This window comes from Ahaetulla prasina, chromosome 3 (genome assembly GCF_028640845.1).
Source record: "Ahaetulla prasina isolate Xishuangbanna chromosome 3, ASM2864084v1, whole genome shotgun sequence".
NCBI lineage: Eukaryota > Metazoa > Chordata > Lepidosauria > Squamata > Colubridae > Ahaetulla > Ahaetulla prasina.
The window spans coordinates 2,919,694-2,941,783 of NC_080541.1; the positions used below are offsets into that span (position 1 = coordinate 2,919,694).

General features: G+C 45.5%; 1 protein-coding gene across 7 annotated transcripts in view; it reads right to left on the reverse strand.

The window, feature by feature from the left end:
* The window catches only part of GFUS (GDP-L-fucose synthase), a 107,143-nt gene that overhangs the window by 50,731 nt on the left and 34,322 nt on the right, over positions 1 to 22,090 (reverse strand). For 6 of the 7 annotated variants that reach the window (XM_058174384.1, XM_058174382.1, XM_058174381.1 and 3 more), the window contains exons 9-10: positions 19,139 to 19,218; positions 17,234 to 17,333 (exon numbers count right to left, since the gene is read on the reverse strand). In XM_058174384.1, the coding sequence (XP_058030367.1) occupies positions 17,234 to 17,333; positions 19,139 to 19,218 (180 nt within the window). Of the gene's footprint in view, positions 1 to 14,708; positions 14,910 to 17,233; positions 17,334 to 19,138; positions 19,219 to 22,090 lie in introns of those variants that run through there. The other variant, XM_058174388.1, reaches the window with a different exon arrangement.

Below are 22,090 nucleotides of genomic sequence, written 5' to 3' on the forward strand. Positions count from 1 at the left end.
AACTAGACATACCCAGTTCCTGCAACCATTATTCATATGTTTAAGCCTCCAGTCCCCTAATCATCTTTGTTGCTCTTCTCTGCACTCTTTCTAGAGTCTCAACATCTTTTTTACATCGTGGCGACTGATAGATAGATAGATAGATAGATAGATAGATAGATAGATAGATAGATAGATAGATAGATAGATAGATAGATATAGAGTGATAGATATAGAATGATAGATATAGAGTGATTGATAGTGATGGAGTGATACCCTGTTTCCCCCAAAATAAGACCTCCCCTGATAAGCCCAATCGGGCTTTTTGAGCGCATGGCAATAAGGCCAAGCACTTATTTCAGGGCTCAAAAAAATATAAGGCAGGGTCTTATTTTCAGGGACCACGGTAGGTATAGAGATAGAATGATAAATGAGATCGATAGACAATAGACAGATGAGATGGATGAATGATGGACAGATAGATAGATGAAAGAAAGAGATACATAAATTAGACAGTTGATAGATAAGATAGATGATACAATGAATGGATGGAGTGATAAAGAGATAGTGAAAGAGACAGAGACAGACAGGATAAATAAAAGATTCACAGATGATATAAAAAGAGAGATATAGATAGATAGCGAGAGAGAGAGACAAGAGAGAGAGAAAAAAAATAGATTCAATTCTTAGATGAGAAGGAAAACCCCTTCAAGGAAAAAAATCAATGCCTTTTGAAAAAGCACCTTTGGGACAATTCTATTTCAACCTGTCGAAAAACTGGTCTGCAGCTTTAAAAAGAGTGATTCTTTTCCAAGCTGCTTGCAAAAATCCTGGAAATGCAGCTACCGAAACCTGTCCTAAAATGGTTCTTGGTTCCTCTTTGCAGAGAAGATGAGGTGGGCCTCCTGGATGAGCTGGAAGAGGTGAGCTACCTGTCAGGTGAGCAACTCTGCTGGAGTAGAGGTGGGGACAAGAGGGTCTTTAGGGTTGGGGAGGCTGAGAGGTGCTCCCGGCCTTGAGACAGTGGCTTGGGAGAATTGCAACCAGCAAGTGAACCACGAAGGTTTGACATGCAAAGTGGCATTTTAATGATTGGTGGAGAACTACTGTACTTTCATAGAGCCGTGGTGGCACAGTGGTTAGAATGCAGTACTGCAGGCGGAGACTGCCCACTGCCAGCAGTTCGATTCTAACCGCCTCAAGGTTGACTCCTCCTTCCATCCTTCTGAAGTTGATAAAATGAGGACCCAGACTGTTGGGGGCAGGAGGCTGACTCTGTAAACCGCTTAGAGAAGGCTGTAAAACAGCCTGAAGCGGTATATAAGTCTATTGCTAAGTGCTAAAGAAGGGTGGGAAGGAGGAAGGGTGGGCCATGGTGGCGTACTGGTTAGAATGCAGTATTGCAGGCTGACTCTGCCCACCGCTAGCAGTTCAATTCTCACTGGCTCAAGGTTGACTCAGCCTTCCATCCATCCTTCCAAGGTCGGTAAAATGAGGACCAAAATTGTTGGGGGCAAGAGGCTGACTCTGTAAACCGCTTAGAGAAAGCAGGAAAGCACTGTGAAGTGATATATAAGTCTACGAGCTGTTGCTATACTGGCATTTGAAGCTATACAGGTAGGCCTCAACTTAGATGAGAGGTCGAACGACTAGCCTTGTGGTGCAACCAAAACAATCTGGAACTGAACACACTCAAAACCGTAGAAATGGTGGTAGACTTTAGGAGAAACCTTTCCATACTTCCACCTCTCACAATACTAGACAACACAGTATCAACAGTAGAAACCTTTAAATTTCTAGGTTCTATCATATCGCAAGATCTAAAATGGACAGCTAACATCAAAAACATCATCAAAAAAGGACAACAAAGAATGTTCTTTCTGCGCCAACTCAGAAAGCTCAAACTGCCCAAGGAGCTGCTGATCCAGTTCTACAGAGGAATTATTGTCATTTGCACCTCTATAACTGTCTGGTTCGGTTCTGCAACCCAACAAGAAAGACACAGACTTCAGAGGAAAATTAGAACTGCAGAAAAAATAATTGCTACCAACCTGCCTTCCATTGAGGACCTGTATACTGCACGAATCAAGAAGAGGGCCGTGAAAATATTTACAGATCCCTCACATCAGGACATACTGTTTCAACTCCTACCCTCAAAACGACGCTATAGAGCACTGCACACCAGAACAACTAGACACAAGAACAGTTTTTTCCCGAAGGCCATCACTCTGCTAAACAAATAATTCCCTCAACACTGTCAAACTATTTACTGAATCTGCACTACTATTAATCTTCTCATCGTTCCTATCACCAATCTCTTTCCACTTATGACTGTATGACTATAACTTGTTGCTGGCAATCCTTATGATTTATATTGATATATTGATCATCAATTGTGTTGTAAATGTTGTACCTTGATGAACGTATCTTTTCTTTTATGTACACTGAGAGCATATGCACCAAGACAAATTCCTTGTGTGTCCAATCACACTTGGCCAATAAAAAATTCTATTCTATTCTATTCTATGACTGTAACTTTGTTGCTGGCAATCCTTATGATTTATATTGATATATTGACCATCATTTGTGTTGTAAATGTTGTACCTTGATGAAGGTATCTTTTCTTTTATGTACACTGAGAGCTTATGCACCAAGACAAATTCCTTGTGTGTCCAATCACACTTGGCCAATAAAAAATTCTATTCTATTCTATTCTATTCTATTCTATTCTATTCTATTCTATTCTATTCTATTCTATTCTATTTCTTTTATGTACACTGAGAGCATCTGCACCAAGACAAATTCCTTGTGTGTCCAATCACACTTGGCCAATAAAAAATTCTATTCTATTCTAGAATAGAATAGAATAGAATAGAATAGAATTTATTGGCCAAGTGTGATTGGACACACAAGGAATTTGTCTTGGTGCAGATGCTCTCAGTGTACATAAAAGAAAAGATACGTTCATCAAGGTACAACATTTACAACACAATTGATGATCAATATATCAATATAAATCATAAGGATTGCCAGCAACAAGTTATAGTCATACAGTCATAAGTGGAAGGAGATTGGTGATGGGAACTATGAAACGATTAATAGTAGTGCAGATTCAGTAAATAGTCTGACAGTGTTGAGGGAATTATTTGTTTAGCAGAGTGATGGCCTTCGGGAAAAAACTGTTCTTGTGTCTAGTTGTTCTATTTTATTCTATTCTATTCTATTCTATTCTTACAGCCATTCATTTAATGACCATTCAAAGTTACAACAGCGCTGGAAAAGTGACGTAGAACCATATTTCACACTTAACAACCATCGTAGCATCTCCCCATGATCGCTTGATCGAAATTCAAACGCTTGGCAACTGATTCTTATTTATGTTGGTTGCTGATCCCATTTTGCGACTTTCTGGCAAGCAAAGTCCATGGCGGAGGCCAGATTCGCTTTTACAGCCATGCGACTAACTGATGACGTTTCCTAGCTGGGTAAACGAAACGCCTGCAAGAAAACCACCAAACTCGGAGAGAGCACCAAAAGGACCCCACTGCAAATCTCGGTTGCAGCTTCCACTGGCAAGAAACGTCCTGGAATGCCAAGGAAAAGAATGGATTTGTGGATCACCTCGGGTATCGTGGCGTGCCAGCTGCCAGCGGAGTTGGCGGCAGACTCAGATGATGAGGAGGATGGGGAGAAACTTGGGCCAGTTCTGGAGTCTGGGGAAGGCTCTGATGGATGCTCTGCGTCGGACGCAGAGGTAGATCCAGGGCCGTCTGACATTTCCCAGCTACGGGAGAGGCAGCTGCCTTTGGAGGCTGAAATGAGTGAGGAGGAAGAACAGCTGGGGCCTGTTCCAGATGCACGTACGTGCAGAGCACTTAGGAGAGGCGAACAACTGAAGACAACTCGGAAAGCAAAGCAGATGTGGACGCTGAATGGCCCCTCCCTGGCTGGGGAATAAATAGAAGGAAAAGGGGAGTGGTTGTTGTAGGAGACAACCGTTCGTATTTCTGAAGATTTTGCTCATTGTGTTTCGTGCCACAAAGACTGCTTGCCAGAACTTAATTTGCAGCCTTTGGGCTGGGAGCTCCCGGCCTGGCAATTATCGCAAGGAATTGATAAGGTCTGTTGCTGCCGTTATCTCCTTGCAGGACTTTTGCCTGGACTTTTCGGTGGGTGAATGCCATTAATTCACAAGAGGGTTGTTTTTTTTTGTGACAAGGAGTCCGTTTCTTGCTTTTATTAAGGCTGGGCCAGAATTCCAAGCCTTGCCTCTGCCAACCCTCCCTGTTGTCTTTTACAGATGGATTCCCTCTGGAAAAAGACTCTCTAACAAAAGTGGGGGATCTCCTTGCTTCCACCCGGGGAAGGGAGCAGGAGAGCAGGGCGCTGGGTCCCTCCTTCCCTGGCCTAACTTTGCGCCGTCCGAATTTGAGCCGCGCCAACAAACCAGAGGTAACCGAGAGGTTGGAGCGTGGGGCGTGAGAAGGGTCCCAATCGGGGACTTGGGGGGTGGATGTAGGGACGCAGGCCAGGTTCTCACGCTGGCCATTGGGGTGTTGTGTTGCTAAAAAGAGGTCATCTCAATTGGGATGACTTTGCAATGCAGCCTGAGTGATGATCTTGTGTGGGTGATTTTGTCAAGACTAGCAACAAAATCCAAGCAGGTAGATCTGTTCTATTTTATTGTTAAGGTTACATGAACAAAATCTTGCAAATTTGAAAAGGATTGCGGCTGCAAAAGCTAAACTCGCGCTGAACACGTGTCTATGGAAACTCTCAATTATCCAGGTCACGGCTGTCCCAAAGATGGAGTGGTCCGGTGGCCTAGAGGTGGAGCTCTTGCCTCGCAATCAGGAGGCTGGGAGTTCGATCCTAGGTAGAGGCAGATGTTTCTCTCTCTGGGCACAGTGAGAATATATATTTGCCGAATGTAACTCCGCATTGTTGACAGGAAGGGCATCAGGCCAGTAAAACATTCTGCTAGCTCCATTCAGTTGCCCAGACTCCACCCCTCAAGGGATTATGGGGTTGTTAAACAAAGGTGATGATGATGATGATGGCTGTTTCAAAGATGTTTGTCGTGTTCCCCTCCCACTCCGACGACCGGGTCTAGGAAGTCCGTATCAAGCGTGGCAACGAAGCCTCTGCAGCTTTGCCAAATTCCTTCCAGGTTTCTCAGGGCAGGCAGGAGTCCAAGTTGTGACTTCAGCAAACTAGATGAGACTTTGCTTGACTCAAGGTTGGAATGCCACAAGCAGGTCCTTTATATAGGCTGTGGGGTGTGGCTCCATGACTCAGCTTTTATCCAGGCCTGCCCCTCCCTTCCATCTGCTGGCGTCGCCTCTCAGATCTCCGGAAGCAAAGATCCTCCCACTGTGAATTCTCTTCAGCTGGATCTGCTGTCGGTAATTCCAGCACGTGGCTGGCTCCCTGCTCAAACGCTGTAGGAGTGAGGTTTGTTTGTTCATTCCTGACATCCTGTCCGGGCATGGGGCCAGGGCCGGGGGCTGGAGGCATGACAGGTCGTTCATCTTCATTATCAGACTCCGAGTCTGATAGCAGGCCCGGGTGTAGACGGGAGGGGCCCGGCTGAGGAGAGGAGGGAGGACGAGGCACAACAATGTTTTTCCAAAAGGCAACTGGACTTTCTTGGGTTTTCTTCTTGAAAATGTCTCACTTCTCATCCAAGAAGCTGAAGAAGAACTGGAGAAGGTTCTTGGATGAGAAGTGAAACGTATCCAAGGAAAATCTAAAAAAGCCCCAGGTGCCTTTTGGAAAAGCGAGAATGTTGGCGCAGTGGTCAGAGTGCAGTACTGCGGGCTGCTTCTGCTGACTGCCCGCAATTTGGCAGTTCGGATCTCACCAGGTTCAGCTTGACTCAGCCTTCCATCCATCCTTCCGAGGTGGGTAAAATGAGGACCCAGATTGTTTGGGGGCAAGAGGCTGACTCTGTAAACCGCTTAGGGAGGGCTGTGAAGTACTCTGAAGTGGTATATAAGTCTATTGCTAGTCCTCCCTCCCTCCCTCCCTTCCTTGGCGGTGCAGTGGTTAGAATGCAGCATTGCAGGCTTAACTCTGCCCACTGCCAGCAGTTTGATTCTCACCTTCTCAAGGTTGACTCGGCCTTCCATCTTTCCGAGGTGGGTAAAATGAGGATCCAGATTGTTTGGGGACAAGAGGCTGACTCTGTAAATCGCTTAGGGAGGGCTGTAAAAGCACTGTGAAGCTGTCGTGTCCCACTCCTCCTCTGACGGCCGGGTCAGGGAAGTCTGTATCAAACATGGCCACGAAGCCTCTGCAGCTTTGCCAAAGTCCTGTCAGAGTTCTCAGGGCAGGCAGGAGACCGGATGTGACTTCAGCAATCCAAATTAGACTTTGCCTGACTCAAAGAATGCCAGAAAGCAGATCCTTTATATAGGCCATGTGGTGTGACTCCATGACTCAGCACTTATCCAGGCCTGCCCCTCCCTTCCTTTTGCTGACGTCGCCTCTCCATTCTCCGGAAGCGGGGATCTGTCCACCCTCCAGCTGCCGGCAATTCTAGCTCGTGACTGGCTTCATGTTCATCATGCTCACATGCTGTCGGGGGGAGGTTTATTTGCTCAGTCTGTGCCAGGACTGGGGGCTGGAGGCATGCCAGGCCATTTGTCTTGCTCAGTCTATCCGGGCATGGTGCCAGGATGGGGCTGGAGGCATGCCAGGCCCTTTGTCTGCACTATCAGTCTCTGGCTGAGATAACAGGAGATGAGAGGGGCCCGGCTGTGGAGAGGGGGGCGGGCGAGGCACAACAGAAGCGATATATAAGTGCTATTGCTATCTTAGAGACTCAGGTTGGACAGCTCATGCTTAGGCCTGCTTGGAGAAGCCAAGTGGGAACCAGGCCATCCTATCAAACCAGCATTTAGGGTTCCTGGTCTGGGGGTGCTGTCTGTTGCGTGACCATCCCTTGTGTCCATGCCCCCCAACCCAGGGGTCTCCAACCTTGGCAGCTTTAAGCCTGGAGGATTTCAACTCCCAGAATACCCCAGCCAGCAAAGCTGGCTGGGGAATTCTGGGAGTTGAAGTCCTCCAGGCTTAAAATTGCCAAGGTTAGAGACCCCTGTGCTTCTCTGAGTTCTGCCCTCCATGGGCCAGAGACAAGCTGAGATGGAGCATGGCGTCACAAGGGGAAATGTGCCCTCCTTCTGTGTTCCCCAACAGACCACCTTGGAGAAACTATCCAGGCCTCACCTGGGCTCAACATTCAACTCCTTAACCAGCCCACAAGTCTCCTCGCTAAACGATTCCTTGCTCAGCGACGTGTAAGTATGGGAGCTGGCAGTGACCGGTATATGAGTCAAAGCAAACTCTCGACAAATGTTCTGTCTGCATCCATGCACCGTATTAAGCCATGATTTGCTCAATCTAATAGATAGATGGTCTCATGCAATACCTATGTTTATCCGCATCCTCTTAATCTCTATACGGCTACATTCCCGTTTGCACTGTAGCTCTTCAGCCAGTTTGGTCCAGGGGCTAAGGCACCTGGTGAGAAAGCTGGAGTCTGTGAGTTCTAGTCCTGCCTAAGCCATGGAAGCCAGCCAGGTGACTTTGGGCCAGTCACCAGGAGACTGGGAATTCTAGTTCCAACTTAGCCACGGAAGCCAGCTGCGTAACTTTGGGCAATCACCAGGAGACTGGGAGTTCTAGTTCCGCCTTAGTCACGGAAGCCAGCTGAATGACTTTGGGCCAATTACCAGGAGACAATGAGTTCTAGTTCCACCTTAGCCATGGAAGCCAGCTGAGCGACTTTGGCCAATAACCAGGAGACTGTGAGTTCTAGTTCTGCCTTAGGCATGAAAGCCAACTGGGTTGCTTTGGGCCAATCACCAGGAGACTGGGAGTTCTAGTCCCACCTTAGGCACCGAAGCTAGCTGGGTAACTTTGGACCAGTCACTTCCTCAGGCCAATCCACCTCCCAGGGTCATTGTTGTGGGTAAAATAGGAAGTGGAAGGTGTGTTGGTTGAGTTTGCCACCTTGAGTTATTTTAAAAAATAATAAAGGCGGGGTACAAATAATATGTTGGGTCTGCTCTTCGTCAGAGAAAAACAGTTGAGAAACCCTGGTCTAGATGGATGATGTTACCTAGCCTGGTAACGAAACGTTCGGGTACTTAATGGCAAGCTTGGAGAGGAAACCCCTGCCAAATTCTAAACCAGAATTCCTCAGCCAGCATGTTTTAAGATGGCTGTATTCTACTTCTGGAATTCTGCATCCAAAATGCTTTTAAGATGGGTGGATTTCAACTCCCAGAATTCCGATCCAATGTCTTTTAAGAGAAGTGGACTTCAACTTCCAGAATTCCCCACACAGCATGGCTGGCTGGGGAGTTCTGGGAGTTGAAGTCCACCAGCTTTAAACTGGCCAGGTTTGGTGAACCCCTTCCCCTAGAGCAGGGGTCTCCAACCTTGGTCCCTTTAAGACTTGTGGACTTCAACTCCCAGAGTTCCTCAGGCTGAGGAACTTTAAGAACTTTAAAGGAACTTTAGGAACTTTAAGAGTTGAAGTCCACAAAGTCTTAAAAGTCGCCAAGTTTGGCTGGTTGGGGAATTCTGGGAGTTGAAGTTTACAAGTCTTAAAGTAGCCAAGTTTGGCCAGCTGGGGAATTCTGGGAGTTGAAGTCACAAGTCTTAAAGTAGCCAAGTTTGGACACCCCTGGCTAAAACCCTCATCTCTCGTTTTCCCCACTGCAGGTCCAGCTGCTCAGCTTCTCTAAGGCCCTTCTGCCAAGGGCTCACCAGGACTGGTCAGCCGTGCCGAAAAAAAGCCCTCTCCGATCACCTCTTCTGCCACATCCATGTGGCCAGAGAAAGCCAACTCGCTTGATCCAGCAAGGATCTTTGGAGACTTTCAACCCCTTCCTGTTTTGCAATTCTGATGGACGCATAAAGCTGAAGGCTTCCATGCCGAGGCCTAAGGCCAATTTTCAGGGGAAGAACGTAGATTCCTCTTGGTTCAGCATTTACAGACTGCTGAATAATCTACTTTCTACCAATAATGGACAAAAAAAATTATTCTACCAATAATGGACTCCGATTATTGGGTTGAAAGCAATGAACATTCTGCTCCTATTTTTTTTAATGGCTATGTAAGGCTGAAGACACTATTTAAAGGCGATCGTTTTTCTTATGAAACGTGGCAGCTGTCCCAACAGACCGTACCTTTAGTTAAAAAAAAAAAGAAAGAATACTTTTGTTTTTCCTCTTGGGGAAAAAAAAAGAGAAACAAAATCTGAATCCAGTTTTGGTTGGAATTCTGCTCCGACGAGAGTTTTGGCTGATGGTGAAATTTTAGAGTGATAGAAACAGCTGACCGATCCAAAGATGCAAAGCCTTCTTTTTAGAATTGATAATTGCTCTGTGTGTGTGCTGAATAAAGGTTTTCTTTTTCTATAAATACCAACGCGGCCAAAGAAATAAGCAAAATCAAAAAAAAAAAAATCTATTCGCCTTCATTCGTGAAAATAAAATAAAAAAATTAAGCGGGGTATAGGTGGTCCTCGACTTACGACCACAAGGGAGCCCCAAATTTTTATTTTTATTTTTATTTATTTAATCACATTTTTATACCGCCCTATCTCCCAAGGGACTCAGGGCGGTTTACAGCCTATTAAAACGCCAATACATAACTATAAATACAGAAATAAAACACTAATTAAAAAACTTATTAGATAAGGCCGAATTAAAATTTACAATTAAAATAATAAAACCCCATTAAAACTACATTTGATTAAAAACCTAGCCCAGTCCTGCGCAGATAAATAGACGTGTCTTATGTGTCTCAAATTTCTGTTGCTAAGTGAGCCATTTGTTGCTAAATGAGGTTTGTCCCATTTTATGAGCTTTTTGGCCAGAGTTAAGTGAATCGCTGCCGTGAAATTAGTACAAGTAGCCCTGGAGATACGCCCACCATTTAGGTTGCTAAGAGACATCTGTTAAGTGAGTTTTGTCCCATTTAATGGCCTTTCTTGCCCCCGTTGTTAAGTGGAAGTTAGGTAGTGACACGGTTGTTAAGTGAATCCGGTTTCCCCACTGACTCTGCTCGTCAGAAGGTCGCAAGCGAACAGACTGACACTGAACAGAAAGAAGATATGGAATATTATCAAAGGTGGAATCTATTTTATCAATGGTTGGGGAAAAGTGGGGGAGATGAAGAAGGTCATTTCAGCGGTAGGTTTCATATATTTTTGCCACTGGTTCGCCGTGCGCATGCGTCCTGCCTTATACCATGCGCTTTGCTTGCTTGTGCACCTTCCATGCAGTGGTGAAATCCAATTTTTTTTTACTACTGGTTCTCTGGGCGTGGCTTGGTGGGCATGGCAAGGGAAGGGTATTGCAAAATCCCCATTCCTTCCTCACTCCTGGGGGAAGGATATTGCAAAATCCCCATTCCCTCCCCACTCCAGGGGAAGGAAACTGCAAAATCCCCATTCCCTCCTCACTCCTGGGGGAAGGATATTGCAAAATCTCCATTCCCACCCCACTCCAGGGGAAGGATACTGCAAAATCCCCATTCCCTCCCCACTCTTGGGAGAAGGATATTGCAAAATCTCCATTCCCACCCCACTCCAGGGGAAGGATACTGCAAAATCCACATTCCACTCCAGGGGAAGGATATTGCAAAATCTCCATTCCCACCCCACTCCTGGGGGAAGGATACTGCAAAATCCACATTCCCTTCTCACTCCTGGGGGAAGGATATTGCAAAATCTCCATTCCCACCCCACTCCAGGGGAAGGATACTGCAAAATCCCCATTCCCTCCTCACTCCTGGGAGAAGGATATTGCAAAATCTCCATTCCCACCCCACTCCAGGGGAAGGATACTGCAAAATCCCCATTCCCACCCCACTCTTGGGAGAAGGATATTGCAAAATCTCCATTCCCACCCCACTCCAGGGGAAGGATACTGCAAAATCCACATTCCACTCCAGGGGAAGGATATTGCAAAATCTCCATTCCACTCCTGGGGAAGGATACTGCAAAATCACATTCCTTCTCACTCCTGGGGAAGGATATTGCAAAATCTCCATTCCCACCCCACTGCAGGGGAAGGATACTGCAAAATCCACATTCCACTCCAGGGGAAGGATATTGCAAAATCTCCATTCCCACCCCACTCCTGGGGGAAGGATACTGCAAAATCCACATTCCCTTCTCACTCCTGGGGGAAGGATATTGCAAAATCTCCATTCCCACCCCACTCCAGGGGAAGGATACTGCAAAATCCCCATTCCCTCCTCACTCCTGGGAGAAGGATATTGCAAAATCTCCATTCCCACCCCACTCCAGGGGAAGGATACTGCAAAATCCCCATTCCCACCCCACTCTTGGGAGAAGGATATTGCAAAATCTCCATTCCCACCCCACTCCAGGGGAAGGATACTGCAAAATCCACATTCCACTCCAGGGGAAGGATATTGCAAAATCTCCATTCCCACCCCACTCCTGGGGGAAGGATACTGCAAAATCCACATTCCCTTCTCACTCCTGGGGGAAGGATATTGCAAAATCTCCATTCCCACCCCACTCCAGGGGAAGGATACTGCAAAATCCCCATTCCCTCCTCACTCCTGGGAGAAGGATATTGCAAAATCCCCATTCCCTCCCCACTCCTGGGAGAAGGATATTGCAAAGTCTCCATTCCCTCCACACTCCTGGGGGAAGGACATTGCAAAATCTCCATTCCCACCCTGCTCTGGGGCCAGCCAGAGGTGGTATTTGCCGATTCTCTGAACTACTCAAACTTTCCGCTACTCGTGGTTAAATAGGATGGCATAACGCCACGGCTGGTGGGCAAGCCCACCCACAGGTTGCCACCTACCAGTTCGCCCAAACCGGTCGGAACTGGCTGCTCTCCATGATAGCAGTCTTCCAGAATTTGAGGGGCTGCCACAAAGAAGAGGTGGGGGGGAGGGCGGTCAACTTATTTTCCAAAGAACCAGAAGGCAGAACAAAGGACAACGGAATGGAATCTAATCAAGGAGAGAAGCAACCTGGAACGAAGGAGAAACTTCGTAACAGTGAGAACAATTGACCAGTGGAACCGCTTGCCACCAGAAGTTGTGGGTGCTCCATCACTGGAGGCTTTTAAGAAGAGATTGGGCAGCCATTTGCCTGAAATGGTACAGGGTCTCCTGCTTGAGCAGGGGGCTGGACTAGAAGACCTCCAAGGTCCCTTCCAGCCGGACTCTAATTTGTCCTCTGAAAAGGAGTTCAGGCCTGTATTTTTCTGGTACCATCTGCAAAAGACAAGCTTTGTTCGCCATCCTCCAGCTGCGCTTGCTGGAAGCATCAATAGCAGCTGTTTGATCCAGGAAAGTTCCTGAGCAACATCTGGCAGGTCTCTTGAGTTTCGGATAATGCTACTTGCCAGCTTATGATGGAGAAGGCACGTCTCATTTTGATTCCGGTGTCGGCTGGTTCACTCCGAGCAGCATTGCCCAAAACACTGCAGGTAGGCCTCGACTTACAACAGTTCGCTCAGTGACCGTTCGCAGTTACAACAGCACTGGAAAAAGGGACTTAGGACCGTTTTTCACACTTACGACGGTTGCAGCATTTCCGTGACGATGTGACCCAAATTCAGGCGCTTGGAAACTTGGTTCATACTTACGACCGTTGCTGTGTCCCAAGTGAGTAGTACATACTTACGACCTTTGAAGCATCCCTATTGACCATGGGATCAGAATTCAATACAGTTGGCAATTGATTCATACTTACGACCGTTGCTCTGCCCCAAGGTCATGTGATCCCCTTTTGCGATCTTCCGACAAACAAAGTCAATGGGGAAGCTGGATTCGCTTAGCGACCGTGTTCCTCACTTAACAATTGGAGCAATTCCACTTAACAACAGTGGCAGGAAAGGTCTTAAAACGGGGCAAAACTCAATCACTGTCTTGCTCAACAATGGAATTTTTGGGATCAGTGTTGGTCGTAAGTCGAGGACTTACCCGTAAGTTCCTGACTTATGACCATCATTAGGAGAGAAAACCTGGTCCTTAAACCTATTACTGTCATGTGTCAAGGCAACCACGTGACCAAAAGTAATTTCATGGCCTTGTCCCAGCAGTCATTAAGCAAATACTGCAGTCATTTAGTGAACCCATTGATTTGAATGCGTGTTTTTGGCCGGAAACCAGCAAAAAATGCTGAAAACTGCAAAACAAGCATTCCTTGACTTACGACCACTATGGAGCCCAACATTTGTTAAGCGAGACATTTGTTAAGTGAGTTTTGCCTCATTTTACAACCTCTCTTGCCACCGTGGGTAAGTGAATCATTGCTGTTGATAATGGGTAACATATTTCTTAGGTCAATATGTCTTCCGCATATTGATTTTGCGTGTCAGAAGGTCGCAAAAGGGGATCCACGTGACCCCGGGACACAGCAACGGTCATAAGAATGAATCAACTGCCAAGCGTCTAAATTTGGATCACACGATCATAGGGATGCTACAAAGGTCATAAGCAGTGGTGGGTTTCAAATGTTTTTACTACCGGTTCTGTGGCCGTGGCTTGATAGGCATGGCAGAAAAAGGATACTATAAAATCTCCATTCCCACCCCACTCCAGGGGAAGGATACTGCAAAATCCCCATTACCTCCCGATCAGCTGGGACTTGGGAGACAAAGAATAGACAGAAGTGGGGCCAGTCAGAATTTTACTACCGGTTCTCTAAACTACTCAAAATTTCCACTACCAGTTCTCCAGAACTGGTCAGAACCTGCTGAAACCCACCTCTGGTCATAAGTGTGAATAACGGTCGTAGGTCTCGCCTGGACTACTGCAATGCTCTCTACATGGGGCTCCCCTTGAGGTGCACCCGGAGACTTCAGTTAGTTCAGAATGCAGCCGCGCGGGTGATAGAGGGAGCCACTCGTGGCTCCCATATAACACCAATCCTGCGCAGGCTGCACTGGCTGCCTGTGGTCTTCCGGGTGCACTTCAAGGTGTTGGTTACCACCTTTAAAGCGCTCCATGGCATAGGACCGGGATATCTTCAGGACCGCCTTCTGCTACCACATGCCTCCCACCGACCAGTACGCTCCCATAGAGAGGGTCTCCTCAGGGTGCCATCAGCCAAACAGTGTCGGCTGGCGACCCCCGGGGGGAGAGCCTTCTCTGTGGGGGCACCTACCCTCTGGAACGAGCTTCCCCCAGGACTTCAACAACTTCCTGACCTCCAGACTTTTCGCCGCGAGCTGAAGACGTACCTATTCTTCCGAGCAGGACTGGCTTGATAGGGGTTTTTAATTTGTTTTAAAAGGGGTTTATTTTATATTTATATTATGTATTTTATATTTAAATTTAGGCCTTATCGAATAAGTTTTTTAAATAGTTTTTATTGTAATATATTGTATTGTTTTTACTTGGCTGTTCACCGCCCTGAGTCCTTCGGGAGAAGGGCGGTCTAAAAATTAAAATATTATTATTATTATTATTATTATTATTATTATTATTAGGTCAGTGCCATTGTAACTTCGAATGGCCACTAAATGAATGCTTGTAAGTCGAGGACTTCCTGGAGATGAGTTTCGCTGTCAGGTCAAGTTTGTGCAGAATTAAAATTTGCTCGCTAGATTGGCTTCCTCTCGCTGGCGGTCATCCAAGGGACCCCCTTAAGTACCCAACGTCAGTCTTTAAGTGGCGAAAATTTGTTAAAATTCAAAAACAAAAAAACAGAAACGGATTCCGTTTTGGTACTCTAAGCAGTTTTCTTTTAATTTTCTCTTTTTTTTTCCTCCTTCACCAAAAAGCTACCTGAGATTGAGACGAGGGGGCAGCTGCCCCTACTTTAAGAAGCCGCCATTGCGGGGGGGTGGGGGGCCCTTCGGTCATTTCCGGGCGCTGTCGTAATGGGCGCAGAACCAGTCGCACATTTCCTTCACAGCTGCAGGAGAGAGGAGAAGAGACGGAGGCAATGAAATCCGAAGGAGGGACGGGGGACAGGATTTGCCCCTCCTTGAGCAGGAAAAGTTAGGGGGCAGCTTTCCGCAGGGGTGAAATTTTGGCTAATTTGGTAGGTTTTAAAAGTGGGCTTTGGGAGGACCTCAGCTAGAGAAAATTATGTTCTGGTTTGCCAATAGGAATAGGTATAGGAATAGGAATAGAATAAAATAGAATATGGAGTGGAATAGAATAGAATAGAATAGAATAGAATAGAATAGAATAGAATAGAATAGAATAGAATAGAATAGAATAGAATAGAATAGAATAGAATATGGAGTGGAATGGAATGGAATGGAAAGGAATGGAAAGGAAAGGAAAGGAAAGGAAAGGAAAGGAAAGGAATTAATAAAATGAGGAATGGCATGGAATAGAATTAATAAAATATGGAATGCAATGAAATGGAAAGGCAAAGAAAAGAAAAAAAAATTAATAAAATGTGGAGTGGCATGGAATGAAATGGAATAGAATAGAATTGAATTGAATTAATAAAGAATGGAATAGAATAGAATAATAAAATACAGAATGAGTGGAGGGTGGAGGGGAGTGAAAAGGAAGAGAAGAGAAGAGAGAATAGGAATAGAATATAGAATAGAATGGAATGGAAAGGAATAGAAATAAGAACAGAATAACAGAGTTGGAAGGGACCTTGGAGGTCTTCTAGTCCAGCCCCCTGCTTAAGCAGGAAACCCTATACCATTTCAGACAAATGGTTGTCCAATCTCTTCTTTAAAAAAACCTCCAGTGTTGGAGCATTCACAACTTCCGGAGGCAAGTTATGCAAGTTAAGCTAAGTCATCCACCATTCAGTTTTTCTCAATCATTGGGGAATGTTAAGACATGTGGACTTCAACTCCCAGAATTCCCTAGCCAGCATGGCTGGCTGGGGAATTCTGGGAGTTGAAGTCCACACGGCTCAACTTCCCTATGGTTGAGAAGCACTGATCTAGAGCAGCCCTCCTACAACAGGGAGTCCTTGAATTACAATCCTTTGTTTAGTGACTGTTCGAAGTTACAACAGCACTGAAAAAAGTATTTTATGACCGGTATTCACACTTATGACCGTTGCAACATCGCATCAATTTTATTTATGATGGTTGCATAATGGGAGTCATGGGGATCACCAACTGTAACCTTCCCGGTCAGTTTCTGACAAGCAAAATCAACAGTGAAGCCAGATTCACTTAGCAACCGCAGGTTTCAGTTAACAGCTGCAGTGATTCACTTAGCAACCATGGCCAAAAGGCCGTAAAATGGGGCAAAATTCACCTAACAACCGCCTTGGTTAGCGACGGAAATGTTTGTCGTAAATTGAGGACTACCAGTATTCACAGACTTAATTTTTTTCCTAAGATCCCGGAAGCTGGGACAACAATATATTTCTTGATTTTTTCCTGTTCTGTGCAGAAAAGTTTGTTTTCACTTTACATAGAAAGTAAAACTATTACTTCGGAAAGTGGACAAGGAGACCCCAAATTTTGAATTTGTGACTAAACAGACCAACAGTTTCGCCGGGAACTGAAAACTTATTTATTTATCCAAGCGGGACTGGCCTGATTTTTAAATTTTAAATTTTAAATTTTAAATTTTTCAATTGTAATTATATTGGGTATTTTATATAATCAATTGGACGGTTTTAATTTCGGCCTTTTATTGAATAAGTTTTTTTAATTGTTATTTTAGTGTGTATATTAATTGTTTTAATGAAGGCTGAGTCCTTCGGGAGAAGGGCGGTATAAAAGTTTAATTAATTAAATAAATAAATAATAAATAACAAGGTTTGGCTCTTTTTTTGCCATCATTTCATTCTCCGAGGGAGACGGCAGTTAAGAAATACGAAGCACAGGTAGTCCTCGACTTATGACCAGACTTGAGCCCAAAATTTCCGTTGCTAAGCGAGACAGTTAAGTGAGTTTTGCTCCATTCATGACCTTTCCTGCCCCATTTCTTAAGCAAATGACTGCAGTTGTTGTGTGCAATTGTGCAGCCTGTTGTAAGAATTATGAATGAATGAATGAATGAATGAATGAATGAATGAATGAATTTTATTTCACTCTTAGGATTTTCCGTGCAACGTCAACTCTGTGCAATTGTACAGCCCATTATAGCCAATGCACAAAGCAGGACGAGGCAGCCATGGATCCACAGGACATCAAATTGTAACTCTCGGGGCTGTTGCCTTCAATGGGTGAAGGAGATCCACTCCAACCTGACCAAGTCTCCCGTATGGAAAGGCCCAAGAGGCCACATTGGACGAGGTTCTCTTACCTTGATCGAACGGCGTGAACTGGAAGTCAGGCAAATATCTCCTCAGCTTGGCATTACTGGCCGTTTTCTTGAACTGACCATCCGATTTGGATTCGTCAAACTCGAAGCAAGAGATGAGGTTAAAGAAAAGTACCCCAAGGTCAAGCTTATGACGGGTCACACAAGAGACCGTTCGTGTTTCTGTAGGATTAAAAACTTAGAGGCGGTCATCTTGCAGGGCTGTCGTTCATCGAGAGAATGGGACAGGGGTGGGCTGCTGGGGGTTCTCACGGGTTCGGGAGAACCTCTAGCTAAGATTCTGTGCAGAACCCCCAAATCCCACACCAGGCTGGCCCCGCCCACCCCTCTCCTCCCCTCCCCGGAGTTCCTGTTTTGGATGCAGGTAAGGTGCAGGGTATGTGCGGAGGCTTGGGAAGGGTGAAAAACAGGCTTACTGGAAGTTCAGGGCCGTTTTCGCCCTCTCGGAGGCTCAAGAAAAGCCTCCGGAGCCCGGGGAGGGCAAAAATGCCCTCTCCCCGCTGTGGTGCAGGAGGCCAATTAAGCCACGCCCACCATGGCCACGTCCACCCAGCAACCAGACAGGGAACCCCTTGCTAAAATTTTTGAAGCCCATCCCTGGAATGGGAGCTTTTGGGAACAAGACCTACATGTGACAGATGTCTACAGAAACAACTGACAAGTTGTTTTTTTTAATTTGCATTTATATCCCGCCCTTCTCCGAAGACTCAGGGCGGCTTACACTGTGTCAAGCAATAGTCTTCATCCATTTGTATATTTATATGCAAAGTCAACTTTTATTGCCCTCAACAATCTGGGTCCTCATTTTACCTACCTTATAAAGGATGGAAGGCTGAGTCAACCTTAGGCCTGGTGGGACTTGAACCTGCAGTAATTGCAGGCAGCTGCTGTTAATAAGAGACTGCATTACAACAGACTGCATTAGCCTGTTGAGCCACCAGAGGAGTTTCCAAATCCTGAGAAGGACTTTCAGATGTACGGACTTCAAATCTTGCGAACTTTCAGATATATGTCCCAAAGGAGCCTTTTTTTCCAAGAGGCAACTGGACTTTCTGGTTTTTTGTTTGAAGACGTTTCGCTTCTCATCCAAGAAGCTTCTTCGGCTCTGAACTGGATGGCGGGGAAGGGATGGATTTGTTCTTGCTGGTGATGTTGGGCCAGGAGGTGGCTGTCCTTGATCCAGCCCCAAAAGTCAGATTTGACGAGTCAGAATCAGAATCGAGCTGGAAGGGACCTTGGAGGTCTTCTAGTCTAGCCCCCCTACCCTATAGAATTTCAGACAGCTTGAGAAGCAAAATGTCTTCAAAGAAAAACCAGACAATCCAGTTGCCTCTTGAAAAAAGCATCTTAGGGCCTCTGGTGGCTCAGACTGCTAAGACAGTCTGTTATTAACAGCAGCTGCCTGCAATTACTGCAGGTTCGAGTCCCACCAGGCCCAAGGTTGACTCAGCCTTCCATCCTTTACAAGGTAGGTAAAATGAGGACCCAGATTGTTGGGGGAAATAAGTTGACTTTGTGCATAATATACAAATAGGATGAAGACTATTGCTTGACATAGTATAAGCCGCCCTGAGTCTTCGGAGAAGGGCGGGATATAAATGCAAATTAAAAAAAAAACATGACCTGGAGCAGGGGACTCCAACCTTGGCAACTTTAAGACTTGTGGACTTCAACTTTGCTGGCTGAGGAACTTGGGAGTTGAAGTCCGCAAGTCTTAAAGTTGCCAAGGTTGGAGACTCCTGACCTGGAGATCTGAGAATCTTCATAGAATTTCCATTGCTTAGGAATGAAAACCGTGTCCTTAAGTCAAGGACTATCCATATTGTAGAAAGAACCTGAGATTTTGGTCTGCTCCAATGCCTGGGGGAACCACTGACCAAAGGATACCAGAAGTTGTCCCTTGAAATCCATGGCTTTCGCGATGCATTCAGCAGCTTCTCTTATGGATACCTCTTCTTCTTCTCCCACTGAGACAAAAGAAGTAGCAGAAAGAGGTGAGATCAAGTCCAGAGATGCCCCACCATTCGTTGGATCATGTTCTTTTTCCCTTCCCCCAATACTCCCAGCAAAGAGTCAGTCAGAGGCCTCTTTTCTGATTTATTTACATATATATAAATGTCCTGGCTACGTCTACCCACGGGCCTGCCAAGTTTCTGGAGATAACAAGGAAATTACAGATAAGGCCAGAATTACTCACGAATATATTCTTCCCTCCGTTGATACAGATTGCCCGCCCAAATTCATTACTTTGTCCAAGACAAAAAACCAGGAAGTCCCGCCTCCTATTTATAGTATCTGCAGATGTCACTGCATGACAATTATGACTTGGCTTTGTCCCAACTCTTCCGCTGCTGCGCATGCCGGTTACGTTTTCGTAATCTTGCATCACTCCAAAACTGTTCTTGGGGCGTTGCCAAATCAGAAGAAGGCTCCAGGGAATCAGGCTTTGCCGGCCCCTCCTCCTCCCTTTGAGTGGGTGCCAGGGAGGGAAAGGGCTCACGAGAAGCAGGGCTGGCCAGGTCTTCTCCCTCACTTTCTGAATCATCCGAGTCCAGGAGTCCGGGTCCAGGAACTTGGGTCACAACAGATCATTGGGCTGCCCACTGCCCTCCCTTGCCCTCAACCTCCTTGAGATGGGAAGGGATGGGATGGCTTGGTCTTTGCGGTGGAATGTGGGCAGGGTTGAGCAATTGTCCCTGGGACTCTCTAAGCTGGGTGGGTTTCCTGCAGATGTTTTATTACCCAAGGAGATAATGTCATAAGTGCTATAAGGGAGTGTGTTAGGGACAGCAGCAAAAAGAAGAGGAGGAGGAGGGGGAGGAGGGGGAGGAGGAAGAGGAGGAGGAGGAGGAGGAAGACCGTAGGGTCCCTGGTGCTCTCTGACATTAGTTGTTTTCTTGCACACATTTTAATTACCCAACTAGAGAACATAATCAGTGTTAGAAGGATTGGGGTTTATGGAGAAGAGGAGGAGGAGGAGGGGGAAGAGGAGGAGGAGGAGGAGGAGGAGGAGGAGGAGGAGGAGGAGGAGGAGGAGGAGGAGGAGGAGGAGGAGGAGGAGGAGGAAGACCGTAGGGTCCCTGGTGCTCTCTGACATTAGTTGTTTTCTTGCACACATTTTAATTACCCAACTAGAGAACATAATCAGTGTTAGAAGGATTGGGGTTTATGGAGAAGAGGAGGAGGAGGAGGAGGAGGAGGAGGAGGTGGAGGAGGAGGAGGAGGAGGAGGAAGACCGTAGGGTCCCTGGTGCTCTCTGACATTAGTTGTTTTCTTGCACACATTTTAATTACCCAACTAGAGAACATAATCAGTGTTAGAAGGATTGGGGTTTATGGAGAAGAGGAGGAGAAGGAGGAGGAGACAACTGTGGGGTTTTTGGTGCTCTCTGTGCTGGGTGGTTTTCTTGCAGACGTTTTATTACCCAAACAGGTAAAGTCATAAGTGCTACAAGGGAGTGTGTTGGACAGACAGAATGAAGCAGGAGGACTAGCAAGAGAATTTGCAAGTAATAAATCTTAACTTCGGTTCTTAAGTAGCTTTCCTTTGAACTAACTTTCAACCTGAGTGGATCTAAAATGGCGTTTGCAATACACAAAGGAAAGTGAAAGTTATAACTACAAAAGGATAAAGGAAGAGATTTTAAGACTGTGGCTGCAAAGAAATTTAAAAAGATTTTTTATTAATTTTAGTTTTAAGAAATAAAGTTTAAAAGAAGATGGCAACTAAGCAATTTAAAACTGCTTTTAAAAGTGTTGGAGTGTGCTGGCATTTGCTTGTAAGAAGATTTTAGCATTTTGTGTATTGGAAGTGAAAGTTAAGGAAATGCTTGTAACTGCTGGCATGGAACCTATAAGAAGAACATAACAAGCTACTTTTTAAATGGAATGAATAAGAACTGTTAATGATTTTTTTTTTCTTTTTATCTTTTTCTCTATCACAATGTTTAAGAAAAAAAGTTTATTGAATTTTTTTTTCTCTTTTTGGTAGATTATACAGTTTAAAAATGGCTCTTAAGCAAACAGAACTAACTACTACTAAAATCTTGGAAATTTCTTCAGTTCAAACATGGAATTTTTTTTTACAGGAACTTTTGGAGGCTTATCTTTTCTTAATAAGTTTTTAAACAAGAGATTTTTACACCAATATATTAGAGATTGGAAATTCTTTATTGTTAGATGTTAAGCTGATTGGTGAGCAGATGGTGGAAAATGTGTAAGATAGAAGACAAGGGGAAGGAGAATGCTTAAGATGTGATTTTGATGGTATTTTATATATATATATATATATATATATATATATATGTAGGTCTTTGGTTATTCGGGTTTTCTCCCGCGTAAAATTGGAAGTGTCTTGGCGACGTTTCGACGAAGTCTCATTCGTCATCTTCAGGCTTCAGCTTCGTGCTTCTGGGAGCAATGTGTGATTGCAGCTGTTTCTTCCTTTTTAACTGCTAGTGGGGGTTTGAACTGATTGGGTGGGAGCTTGGCTGTGATCTGATTGGATGTGGGTTTTTTTGTGCTCTGATTGGCTGGGGGTGTGTCCTGTTTGGGTGGGGGCTTGGTTGTGCTCAAATTAGTCTGAGTTGCAGGTGGATCTGAGCTAGTGAGCTGCACTGCTGCTGTTTGGCTTCGTGTTCGTGGTCGTGCTACATCTTCGTAGTGGGTGTCAGTCTGCTGCATGTATGGATTGGAGGGGTTTGAAATGGCTAATGTTGCAGCTGCGGTCTGGCTTCTGGTCCTTGGTCGTGCTTCCTGATCAGTGTGGGTTTGGGTGTGCTTTCTGGGTGGATGTGTGGTGACATCCTGTGTGGACCTCGTGAGTGTGGGTCTGGTGTCA